Source organism: Carya illinoinensis, chromosome 6 (genome assembly GCF_018687715.1).
Source record: "Carya illinoinensis cultivar Pawnee chromosome 6, C.illinoinensisPawnee_v1, whole genome shotgun sequence".
NCBI classification, from domain to species: domain Eukaryota; kingdom Viridiplantae; phylum Streptophyta; class Magnoliopsida; order Fagales; family Juglandaceae; genus Carya; species Carya illinoinensis.
In genome coordinates this window covers 30,476,926-30,489,576 of record NC_056757.1, presented here as the reverse complement: position 1 = coordinate 30,489,576, position 12,651 = coordinate 30,476,926, and the positions used below count along the sequence as shown (strand labels likewise).

Sequence of the window (12,651 nt, the reverse complement as noted above, 5' to 3'; positions counted from 1 at the left end):
CTCTAAATTAAGAATTAAAGAAAATGACCCTCATAAATAATGAATAATTTTACTTGTCATCCTCACATATTAAACATTATAATTATTTTTTTTTATTTTTTTATAATAAATATGTGGTATATGAATGATTAGTAGAATAATTTAAGTAATTTAACAAAAATAAAATAAAATAAAAAATATTAAAATATGTAAAATATGTGACATAAGATGACAAGCACCATCTCCAATAAATAATAACCAGTCAATAAAATAAAATATATATAAAAAATAAAAAAATTAAAAAAAAAAACAAAAGAAAAAAAGAAGCCCGAATAAGGAGTTAAAGGGTCCAATGGTCCAGAGCAGAAAAGTATTAAGCGTGTAAAAAAAAAAAAAAAAGGGGCCTCTTTTATGTTTTTCTCTCCGTCTCTGCTCAGTGCTTCCCTCCATTTCTTTCGGCATTCGCCTCTCCTTCACAGTGTCTGTCGATGATGAGCTCACTGCCCTCTCCTTTAAACGCCGTAACGGGACCCTACTCATAACGCCGTTATTTCTTACAAATTCGTTTACTTAAGCCACGTGTCTTCAACTACTATTTTTATTTTTTATTTTTATTTTGTTTGGGTTTCTGTGTATCTATAATGGCTTTGGAGGCGCAACTAATAAGCCTCGCACAAAATGGCGTTGACGGCGAGACAGACGGCGCCGGAAACGGCGTTCAGGCCAGGCCAACGACCGTCGACGGCGACAAAACGCCGCGACTACCCCGGTGGACGAGGCAGGAGATTCTGGTGCTCATACAGGGAAAGCGGGTCGCGGAGACCCGGGGGAGTGGGAGGAGCGCAGGGTTGCCGTTCGGGTCGGGCCATTTGGAGCCCAAGTGGTCCTCGGTCTCGTCGTATTGTAAGCGACATGGGGTGAACCGGGGGCCAGTCCAGTGCCGTAAAAGGTGGAGTAATCTGGCCGGAGACTATAAGAAAATCAGGGAATGGGAGTCTCAGGCGAAGGAGGGAACGGAGTCGTTTTGGGTGATGAGGAACGATTTGAGGAGGGAGAGGAAGTTGCCTGGTTTTTTTGACAAGGAGGTTTATGATATATTGGAAACCGGGTCGAGCGTGGCTCCGGAGACGCCCGCTACGGCTTTGGCTCTTGCTCCGGTCCCGACTCCAGGTCATGTGGCCGAGGACGCGGATGAGGCAGGCGGCTTGTTTGACAGTCAGCGGAGCGCCGTTGCGGATGATGGGTTGTTCTCGGATTTCGAACAGGAGGATTCAGGTCGGAGTTCCGAGAAGGCGATGGAGGTTTCAATTCCTGCTCCTATGCCAATTTCAGGTAAGTTGGAGTTTACATGAACTTGGGGTGACATGAATTTCGATAGAATTTTAAGAACCAATCTTTTTTTCTTTTCCGGTTCAAAAAACATGAAGTTCTTGAAAAACAGAGAACTTGTTGTCTCTCTAATCTCTCTATCTTCTTTTCGTTATGGTTCTAGGGATTGTTTGTGTGTTGGGATTAATTCTCACAAACAACAATGGATTTGAAGAAATGCTCAACTGTCTTGGAAATATTTTTGCTGATATTTGCACTGGTTTTTTATCTCTTTTTTGTTTGACAGAGAAGCATTATCAACCGGTATTACGAGGCTCTCATGGTCAAGGTAACAAAAAAAAAAAAAGGCTTTAGTAGTTGATATGTGTGACTTTCTAGATCACACTGCTGTCTAGCTCTGATTCATACGCAATTTGGCTTTTATTTGCCTACCTTCAAAGTCCTTAAATTCACAAAACATAGGATTATGTTTTAAACCGAGTGTTTTAGTTATTTATTAGCAGCCTGTTTTACTTGAGAAAATAATAAGCAGATGAGTAAAGAACAGCGCATGTTGCAAACTGAAAATTGATGAAATGAGGTGGACATTTGGGTTCTGAAGTGCGAGTCTGATGAACAGATCACAGACTTTTGTGCTGGTTGGCGTGATAAAATCTCTAAATACCATGGTTTTGGGCAAATTGCCATGCTCATGTTGGATTTAAATCATGTAATGGGGGTCTGTTTACTAATGAATTGAGGGTTGACTGTGTTGAAGTTGCCAAGTTGGTGCCTTTTAGTAGTGGCTGAAACCCATGAACCCACAAGTAGCACCCATTTTCAGGATATCGACCAGCAATCAGGTTTTAAACTTCTATAGTCTATATTTATCAAAAAAAAAAAAAACACTTCTACAGAGACTAACCTTGAATCAAGTCCTACGCCTAAAGGAATAATAGTCTGAGGTAGACATTTTCTTGAAAGGTAACATAGGCGCACAATGGTTTCCTTTGGCCAGATAGAGATTGGCCCTGAGTGGCTTTTATCAGATATGTGGTCTTCTTTTGCTTCCCAGTTCACCCCGTTGTGAGATTTGGGATAATTGGGGATGTCATCTTCTTCTCTAACCTGTGGCTGAAAATCTGCTAAATTGTTCGACTGGCCATATCTATGACACCACTTTTGTGGATCTTGGGTGAGAAAATGTGTCAATTACTTCCATATATATGATAACCGTTTCAAGAGTACTTTTTTCTATTATAGCGGGGCTCTTCTTGCTTGTATATCCTAGTTACATGTCTTTTGCAGTGCCGAATTCATGGACAATTGACGTAGAACTATATATTGTTGAGACACTTTTTTTGTCTGCAGGAACCCCAAATGAGAAAGAGCCAGCCTCAAATCCTGAGATAGGATCCACTTCTCTAGAGGACCGGAAGCGGAAAAGGGTTGCAGCTGAAGAGGACGAGGAAACAGTTAGTCTGCAGACTCAGCTTATTGATGTTCTGGAAAGGAATGGACAAATGCTGACTACTCAACTTGAAGCTCACAATGAAAATTTCCAACTGGATCGTGAACAGCGGAAAGACGATGTTAATAGCTTGATTGGTGTCCTCAATAAACTTTCGGATGCCTTAGCAAGAATTGCTGACAAGTTGTAGCCAAGGGGGAATCCGAATACGCTGTACATAATGAAGGTTCACTCCCACACCCATAGATTATAGAGGAGGCAGAAGAAACCGATCGGAAGTTTCAATCATATATCTGGAGATCGCATTCAACGTGCCATTCAAAATATGGTTTTCTTTTTCTTTCTTTTCTTTATTTTCCAATTATAGGTTCCATACAAAGAGATGGATTATAGAAAAAATTTAAGAGATTATCACATTTATGCTTTGTTTTTGTTATACACCTCCAGTTTTATATGGATATGTATGTATCAGCGGCTGTACGGTTTCTGTTTCATATCTAGAGCAATCACAATGGTTTATCCATTTTACATGACTACCCAATGGTTCAAATAATGATCTCTATCAGCTTATTTAAAGCATATGAAAATATATTTGAGTTGTATTGATTCTTTACATTTAGATAAAATACTATTCATTTATGTTAAAAAAATTATTATTGGCACTGGGTGTCGGATCGGAAATAGCATCCTGACTAATCAGGAAGGTACACAATGTCAAAAAAGTGTCATTTTTTTCACCTCTCCTCTCTTTATATTTCACACAATCACATTTCTTTTCTAATGGAACAAAGAAATATTTAAATGATATGGAAAATAATAGACAAGCTGGTGTAAACTACATTTCAAAAACCATAAACTAAAATAGATGAAGTAACTTGGCTATTTTTTATTTAAAAAAATAGAGACCATTAGAAATGTTCAAGCGTCATAAGCCAAGAGCGGCTTCATTTTATCATTTTGCAATGAAGATGTTTACTGAAGCGTAACCTTGAACAAGTATGACAAGTTTCCATCTAGAATTTCTTCACTTTGAGAGTACGTTAACTGTTTGATTATTGATACTCAAAACGGTATGCAAATATATAGAAATTGGTTTGAAAAATGGTTAGATGTTAATATTGTCTCCCAACTAGTTTTTTTTTTTTTTTGGGGAGAGGAAAACGAATGCAGGAAAGCCCCTCTTTAATAGCTTCAGGACTGGAATCAGGGGTAAAGGTTGGTCCGATCCCAGATTTTCATGATTCTTTCCAGCAGAAATTTTGATATAACAAAAAAGGACATCTATCACAAAAATATCAATTAATCCCTAGCTTATAATAGATGTATACCATCCCTCTGTACCTTAATCGACATGATACCACGGATGCAACTCACTTATGCAGAAGGGGCGGTAGAAAGCATGAAGAGTCTATAAAGGAAGACTAGACAGATTATGGATTCCGACATGAACACGGCAGGGTAACCAGAGCTCAGATGTAAACAAGGTGAACATATTATAGCTATTTGTACTTGGGAAAATATGGCAACCATATCAGGCAACTGAGAGCAGCATCATACATGTGGCTGTTAAAAACACTACATGGTTGCCAAACCCATTTTTTTAAATAAAAGTAACAACCGGGTTGCCAAACCGGAACTCTATCTCGAAACATAATAGATCAATTTGGGTAAAAACATGCATGTTGATGCGATTCATATAAAGGACATCTCATCAAACATAGCATTCTTATACACACTAGGGATAGGATATGAACTCATGGCATGAGCTTTTCTCTAAAAAAGACATGGCATGTGTTTTGTAACTTACCAGTTACCGCTAGAAAATGACATTTGTAGTGTCACATGCCCCACTGTTTAATGACCAGTAATTTCAGAAAGCTATAATCAGAAAGACAATCAGTTACCAAGCTTATGTGATAAGAAAGAGTCCGCTGCTGTGAGATTCTGTAAGAAACCTAACAAGTACCATCACTTGAGCACATCAAAGATCCAGATAGCCTCAAGAATCAAGGTCATCTGACATTGATTTTGTCCGATACCTCCGACCAGGTTTTACAAAACTCACACTCCTATCTGCTGCAATTGTTTCTGATTCATCCTCCTCCATGGCACCAACTACATCGTGGGCTTCCCCAGCTGCAATTCCTACAGGAAAGCCTGCTCCATGCAGGGACTTCTCATGATCTTCTTCCTTGTTTTGCTTTAACACACCACTATCACTCACCACTTTGGCATCAATAACCTTTTTCTTTGGAATAAAGGTCACAGACTTTGGTAGATCGGCTGAAGAATCTGCAGTCTCTAACCCTGACTTTGAAGGCTCTAGCTTATTTACCAGTTTAAAGAACTCCATACATGCTTGAGCATTAGATTCTTCATCAATGCTACTCGTCGAATCAAAACTATAACGCGTATACTTGGAAGGATTTAGCAAAAAGTCTGGAACCCCCGAATTGTTTTGGGCTCTCAGAGTTCCATCATCTGAAACATTAGCCTTAGTTGAGAGGTCACTCACAGACCTCTCTAATACTTCTCCAGAATCATATTTACAACCAGGGTCAAACCTGACACGTTTTTGTGACTTGGAAACGGTGTTATTCTCCTTCCTCTTCAGTATAGACCTCAACTGACTACAGCCTTTAGATGCTTCATCATGCTGCTCCTTAACTTCCGAGTCATAAGTATCACTAGAATTGTACTTCTGAGCTTCAGCTTCAGCTTCATCTTCTTTCAGCCTAATTCTTGCAGCCAGATGATTGGCACGTGAGTCCTTACTGGTACCACGTAATGAAGTGTGAAGCACATTGTGAGAGTTCAAATAAGATCCATGATGAGCAATGTCTCCCATGAACAGGCGCTCACCAACATTTTCTCTCCCCGTAGCCAATTTGTCATATTCATCTTCCTCTTCCTGCACCAGTCAGCCAAATTAAAGAGAAAAAAAAAATTGGTGGATAGTGACAAGGCACAAGAAAAAAGGAAAAGAAACCTACGACAATATAAATTATGTTCCTAAGCATTCTTGTGTTCAGAGGCTTTTCTAAACATTTTTTTTACCTTAACTTACAAATTAAAACAACTAAGATTGTTCAACCCAACAGGCAACAAGCATACTTCCATTGCACCATTTTCACATTCTCGGCTAGAATAAAAAATCAAGCTCTTACTGTTATGCTACGACAACATCGACAACTACTGCTGCTTTTTTTCTCCCTATAACATCCATGTCATACCCATCAACTTAGCTTTCAGATTTGCCAGAGCTTCATAGCTATAATTTATGTGTCACACTCAACTTGCCCCGTGCGTTAATTCCTTAACTCGCCCAATTAGGGTCCTCTATATTTTCTAGTAACTCGACCGAGACGTTATAATCGTACCTGTTGATTCTAATATCGAGAAATCTGATAGATTAAAAAGAGATTTCACAGCATAAAATTACCTCGTTATCTAGAGTGGGGTCCAGGCCGATAGAAGATCTGATTTCCCATTCTTCACTTTCTTCGTCGCCTCCTCTAAAAGATCGATCCGGCTTCTCATCGCCATCGTCTTCGTGGTCGTTGAGATCATCGGGATCTTCTTCGAGCCCTCTGCGAAGCTTCCTTCTCGAAGCTCTCTTTTCCTTCGCGAAATCATCGAATGAGGCCGCACACGGCGTGTCGTCACGATCAGAGTTGTCCGTACCACGCCTCCACTCCCTTCGCTCGACCTCATCGTCGGTTAGGGACCATATCGAAGATTGCAGAGGCGAGGGTTTCGAGGAAGCGAGGGATCCGAAGACCTTCTCCACACGTAATCGGAAGCTGTCGTCCATGTCCATGGATTCTGAGGATGCCATTAGAATGAAATTTGAGGGTCTAGGTCGCGGTGCCGGTGCGTGCGTTGCTTTTAACGAGAGGCAGAAGCACCGCCTTGGGGGAACATTTTTTTATTCCTTGCGGGGTGTTCTGGTAGTTTCGATATTCGGCCGTCCCGTCCTAATTTTCTTGAGACGGGCCAGCCAGCAAGGAAACCATGCAACAAAAGATGGGGGGTGGTTGGATCATATTTAACTCAAGCCCATTAGTTTGTATTATGAGCCCATTTAGCCAAGAAGGATAACCTCGTTCGTGGCTCCAACTCGAAGGGATAGTTATTAAGCTGTGGTTGATTGTTTGAGTGAGGTCAAATTCATATTAAAATATATATTTTAATTTATTTATATTTAAATATATTTAAATAAAAATTATAAAATATTACTATTTATAAATCAACTCAAATTATCTGAAACTAGCTTAACATCTAAATGCAGTCTCACCTAAGAGTTTAGACTCCCTTGAGAAGGCTCCAAATGAAAAATTAAACACGATGAAAGGTCTCTAAGGCTTGGTTTGGTTTGATAACCTTTCAAACCAACTTATCACATCTTATCTTATTTTATTTTATCTTATTATTTAAATATAAATATTTTTCAATTACAAATTTGTTAAATTTTAACTGTTTTATTTAATCATTACAAATTTTCCAAACTTTTAAACAAAACATAAAAAATTATTTAATTTTTTAAAATTTTAAAATAATAATAATAGTACAAAATTATATTTTAAACCTTTTTTAACTTTATGAATTTTTTTATTCAACTTGTTCTCTCTTATTTCTTAAAATCCTATAAAAATCTTAACTCAAATAATTTTACTATTATTCACATATTTATTATCTTATTTGTGTAATCAAACTAGGCCTAAGACTCCTTATAAGAAGGTTCCATATAAAAAATTAAGAAAATTCTATTTGCAGTCATGAATTGGGAGACTATGTGTGCAGTCTCAAAAATGATATTATTATAATTTAAAATTTTTTTTAAAATATAATTGCATGGGCTTGCATGAGTAATCCTCAAATAGAGATTATATGTAGACTAATTCAAAAATTAAACACAATGAAAAGTCTCATAAGAGAAATCAAGAAGATTTAAAGAAAAACCCTTCGTACTTATTTAAAATATACACACACACACATATATATATATATAATGGCCCTGTGAGGGGGGTAAAATACAAGTCTAGGCCCAACCTACCTAGTTGGATGCTAGAGGACAAGAGGAGACAATGAAGGACATGGGGCAAGTAAATAGCAGGAGGCCTTAAAGCAAGTTAGAGGGAAGTGGGAAAGGGAAGGAAGCTGGCGCACGCAAAGGGGTATGGTCCCATCACTGCAGATCAGCACACGCAATAAAAGGATACATAAACAGCCTCCAAAAGGGGGTTGGAACTTCGTCTGGCTTAATCTTCCTCTTAAACTCCAAAGGACTTTAGCGCAGGCTTTCCTTCTAGAAAATGTATCCATAGCTTTCCTTGTACAGTGAGAGATGAGAGGTCGTGAGAAGCTGTAAACAAGAATATTATAGTGAATTTCTCCGCTCCAAACCCTCGTAGACGTAAGCCTAATGCCGAATTACGTAAATTTGTATATCTATTTCTCTATATTTTCTCTACACTGTACAGCTACGTCAGAACTAGGGCTGTGCTCTGACTCCGACGGAGTCGAAATCGGAATGCCGACTTTTGATTCCGACTTTTGTCAGAGTCGAAATCGAGCTCCGATTTCGATTTCGATTCCGATCGAAATTCGAAATTCCGATCGAAATTCTGAAATCCGATCAGAATTCAGAATTCCGACTTCCGACCAGTGCCGGAATTTGGAATTCCAACTGTAAAGTATGAATCTTCTTTATTTTGATAGGTTTTATCTTCTTTTAAATTTATTTTATCCTTCATTAATAAAAACTCACTTTATATATAAATTATTCTTATTTAGTATTTCTCAATTAAACAAATAGGAATTATTTTATTGAATTGAGTTTGAATATATATTAAGTATTTTCTACTCTATTAATATTTCTCTTTTTTGTTTTTGTATGTGACAGTGATGCTAGCTTGGTACTTGAAAAGTAAAACTTTAGTTTTTATTAATTTGAGGTATTTTTGTATAGATTTCATTCTTATTTTCAATTTTCTTGAAATATATAAAAGTTTGAACACGTTAAATTGTATAATTAATTAATGAATTAATTAATTTTCCTGATACAACGAGTATCTGGGACAATATTTTTATTTTTTGATCCCAAAATGTCAAATATGTTTAAACACGTTAGACTGCATTAACATAATTCAGAAAGTCCTAAACAATTAATAATAGAAATAATAGTCTATTTCAAAGTTTGATTAAACAGCCCATAAGAATAAATATTTTGATTCAACAAAAAAAAAAAATCATTTGCAGCATCATACTTGGTCATTTGAAGTACCTGAAATTAAAATAAAAAAGTTTTCAATCAATAAATGTAACCAAATATAGATCCAAAAAATTGAACACAGTAAAAGTTAAATTTAATTACCATTAATACCAATAAAGATTAAATTAATTTTGATATCAACTTATCTTTATCTATACTCCATCAGTCATCGGCAACTATACTGAGGTTCACAATTACATATGTGAAATGATAAAAAAAATATAAATTAAATAGATTTATGAAATCATAAAAATAATTAAAATAATCAATAATAAAAAAACAAGTAAAATAAGGTTACTCTCTTTAAGTCTATAGCTCTCATCATCAATGTAACAGCCCGCTAGAAATTCAATTGTGAAATTTCTATTAACTTTAGAAAACCTCGTGAAAACCCCATAAGTTTTCACGAATCCATTAATCGTATAGGTTTTTGTCTAACTACATAGTTAGTGTTATTATTAACTATATTATCAGAAGTGTGTTTTTTATTATTGGAGATAGTTAGAAGTGTCAAAATGTATTATGGTTTGTGCCATTAGATTCGGAGGGTTATTTAAAGTCTTATGGTGCAATAACATTTTTTCATATTTTCGGACAAAACGTCTGTTCAAAACTATAGATATTATTGGATAAAAAGAAATATCTTGAGGTAATTTTCATGAATATTATTGGGTAAAAATATTTTGAGTTGATTTTTATAGATATTATTAGATAAAAATATCTTAAGTTGATTTTTTGTAGATACTATTGGATAGAATATTATAAGATAATCTTTTATAGATATTTTGGGTAGGAGAAAACTACACTCAACTCTCAACTCCAGCCTCATCTCTTCCATATCTCATCCATAAGTATCTCCAGCCACCTCTCCCCACGAAATTATCTTCATTTACACTTTCCATTGAAAGAATATCAAACACTCTCTCTCGGACAACTTTTAAGAGGTCTTTTGCACACCCATTTCGAAGCTTTTGTAAGTATTTTATCATAAAGTCTCATTCATATAAGTTGTTCCTTTTTTAGTCTAGTTTACGTGAATATCTTATTTTTCCCATTTGAAGATCATTTGGTCAGTCAAATATTGTATAAACTATAGAAATGTCATTCTGGGAGATAAACTGGAGAATATGTTATAATTTGGAGTTTTTGATCAAGCTAATGGATAGATATTGGTCCGAAATTTTTATGGAGTATTGTTAACATGTGTATATGATTATTGGTTGAGGATTTTTGCATGATTAAAGGTTTTGATGAAAGATTTTCTTAGATTTAGAAACTTAGAAACTGGAAGAAGAAAAACAGTTGATATTTTGAGAAAGTTTAACTCTTTGGTGGTCTAAACCTATTCTAATGACTTTAATAATTTTATTGGAGGATCCTAAGTATCTTATATACATGTTATATTATTATTTTGAAGATATTTGATGTTAGTTTCAAAGATATGAAATTTTATGCAAAGAGATATTCAGATAAGCCAAAGTGTGGATATTCTTGGCTAAATTTATGTTTTGATTAATTTCTAACCATGTGATCTTGAATTAGAAGCTTATATATATTTTAGGACATCTTTTAAAACCATGTGATGGTTTGGTTTGAAGATCATATATTTATAAGTAATAGATCAAGAGATTTATCAAAACTAGTTGAGGAAAAAGTTTCTGTTTTTGGACTAAATGTAAAACCAAAAACTCCAAATGTTATTTTGTGATTTTGGTGACTTTAGTTTGATGATTTAAAGCATGGTTGATGTTAGAATGATATTATGAATATGTTAGAAGTAAGATTTGATTTTTGAAATTCTTGGAGATGTTTTGATTTAAGGTCAAAACTTGTGATTCAAGTGCTTGGATCTTTTTACAAAAAAGTTTGGTGTTAATTATTAGCTTTTTCTAAATGGATGTTTTAAGTATGGTTTTGAACTTAGGATTGGAATATGTTTGTTACAAAATTTTGGTTTAAACATGAGTTTTGAAGTTGGAAGGAATTGCAACAAAAATCAAGGGAAATGGCCTATGGATGTTTCGGCCATAGTGTGTTCTTCATAGTTGTGTTTTGTTTTAAATTTTTCTGAATTGATATTTAAGTTTAGGACAAAATTTACATGAGGAATGTAAATTTTAGAAACTTTTAGAGTTAGTATGCAAAACCCTTAAGTTATGGGTAAAACGGTCATTTTTCCACATGTAGAGAGTAAAATGAAAATTTTACTCTTTAAGTTAGTATTTTCCATATTTCAAATATTTAGTGATTTAGTTCTAACTTTTAGAATCACTAATTACAGTTCCTCGTGGTCGCACTTGAAGTTTTATAAGAAACGCGGAGATCGAGTTAAATTAGTTTTTAACTTACTAGCAGTCTAATGTATATGTGTGCTAAGTAAAGGAATTACAGTGTATGTATGTGTGTTATCATATATGTCATGCCATGCCAAGTTATCACGTAATTGTCTATTATACAGAATTTATTCTGTCGTCAATTTTTATCTGTTACATAATATATTCTGTCATGTATTACTGTACCTTACAAGTACGTCATGCTAAGTATGCCATCTATTACATGTATGTCAAATCATGTAATATTCATTGTTGCAAGTATGTCATGTTAAATATATTGTCTATTATATGTTATGCAATGTTACGAAATATTTCTATCTCAAGTTGGTCATGTATTTCAAGTTATATTCAAGTCACGTTATGTTACGTCAGGACTTCAGTCATTTCGTATTTCAGTCACGTTTCATCTTGATTACTTATGTATGGGGTCACAGCAATTGTGACGCATACAATACGTGAGACACAGCAATTGTGACACGTAGAATACATGGGGCCACAACAACTGTGGAGTATGTATTTTTCATGTTAAGTCAAGTTTGTGTAGAATACATGGGGCCACAACAACTGTGGAGTATACATTTTTCATGTTAAGTCAAGTTTGTGAAGAATACATGGGGCCATAACAACTGTGGAGTATGTATTTACACGTAGAATACATAGGGCCACAACAACTGTGGAGTATGTATTTTTCATGTTAAGTCAAGTTTCAGATCAAGTTCATGTCAAGTCAAATTCAGTTCATATTTCAATTTAAGTTATGTCAATTATGTTATGTTGTACGTCAAGTTATGCTTTAATTACTTATGAATTTGATTATGCATTTATGCTTTTACTGTCATGCATGCATCATTAGCTTGTATGGAAGTTTTTTGTTAACTTACTGAGATTTGTAATTAAATCTCACTTTGGTAGTCCCAACTACCATTCCCCCCGAATGGTAGATCTTGTTACAAGACCTGAAGGAGAATTAGGAGCTGATCAACTAGATACAGTTGACTAAGCGACGGTGCGACGTCAATATTAATATAGTAGTTAACGTAAATTACTACTTGTACAATGGAGTTGCATCTTTAGTATTTTTTGGATCATAACCATTTTGGACTAGTGTTGTGATCTACTCAATGGGTCTTTATGTATGAAATATGCTTTAAGCATTTGGGATATTTTCAATTTGGTGCATAGTATTGCTAAAGAAAAAAATTATCCGCTGCGAATATTGCATAATGTTAGATGGATGTTAGGAACATTGCATTTTATATGTCATGAACGGGGGCAGGTAACCTTGT

General features: G+C 35.3%; 2 protein-coding genes across 2 annotated transcripts; one reads left to right on the top strand and one right to left on the bottom strand.

Annotated features, from left to right (window-relative positions):
* Positions 1-360: 360 nt before the first annotated feature.
* Positions 361-3,294, top strand: LOC122313290 (trihelix transcription factor ASR3-like). The gene is made up of 3 exons (XM_043128153.1): positions 361-1,311; positions 1,595-1,636; positions 2,659-3,294. The coding sequence occupies exons 1-3, from the start codon at positions 621-623 to the stop codon at positions 2,946-2,948; spliced, it is 1,023 nt and encodes a 340-aa protein (XP_042984087.1). The 5' UTR covers positions 361-620; the 3' UTR covers positions 2,949-3,294.
* A 1,126-nt stretch (positions 3,295-4,420) lies between these two features.
* Positions 4,421-6,741, bottom strand: LOC122313289 (uncharacterized protein DDB_G0283697). Its single transcript, XM_043128152.1, has 2 exons — positions 6,201-6,741; positions 4,421-5,669 (listed from the first exon to the last, which is right to left on the bottom strand). Exons 1-2 carry the CDS (start codon positions 6,594-6,596, stop codon positions 4,758-4,760), a joined length of 1,308 nt encoding a protein of 435 aa, XP_042984086.1. The 5' UTR covers positions 6,597-6,741; the 3' UTR covers positions 4,421-4,757.
* Positions 6,742-12,651: the final 5,910 nt, after the last annotated feature.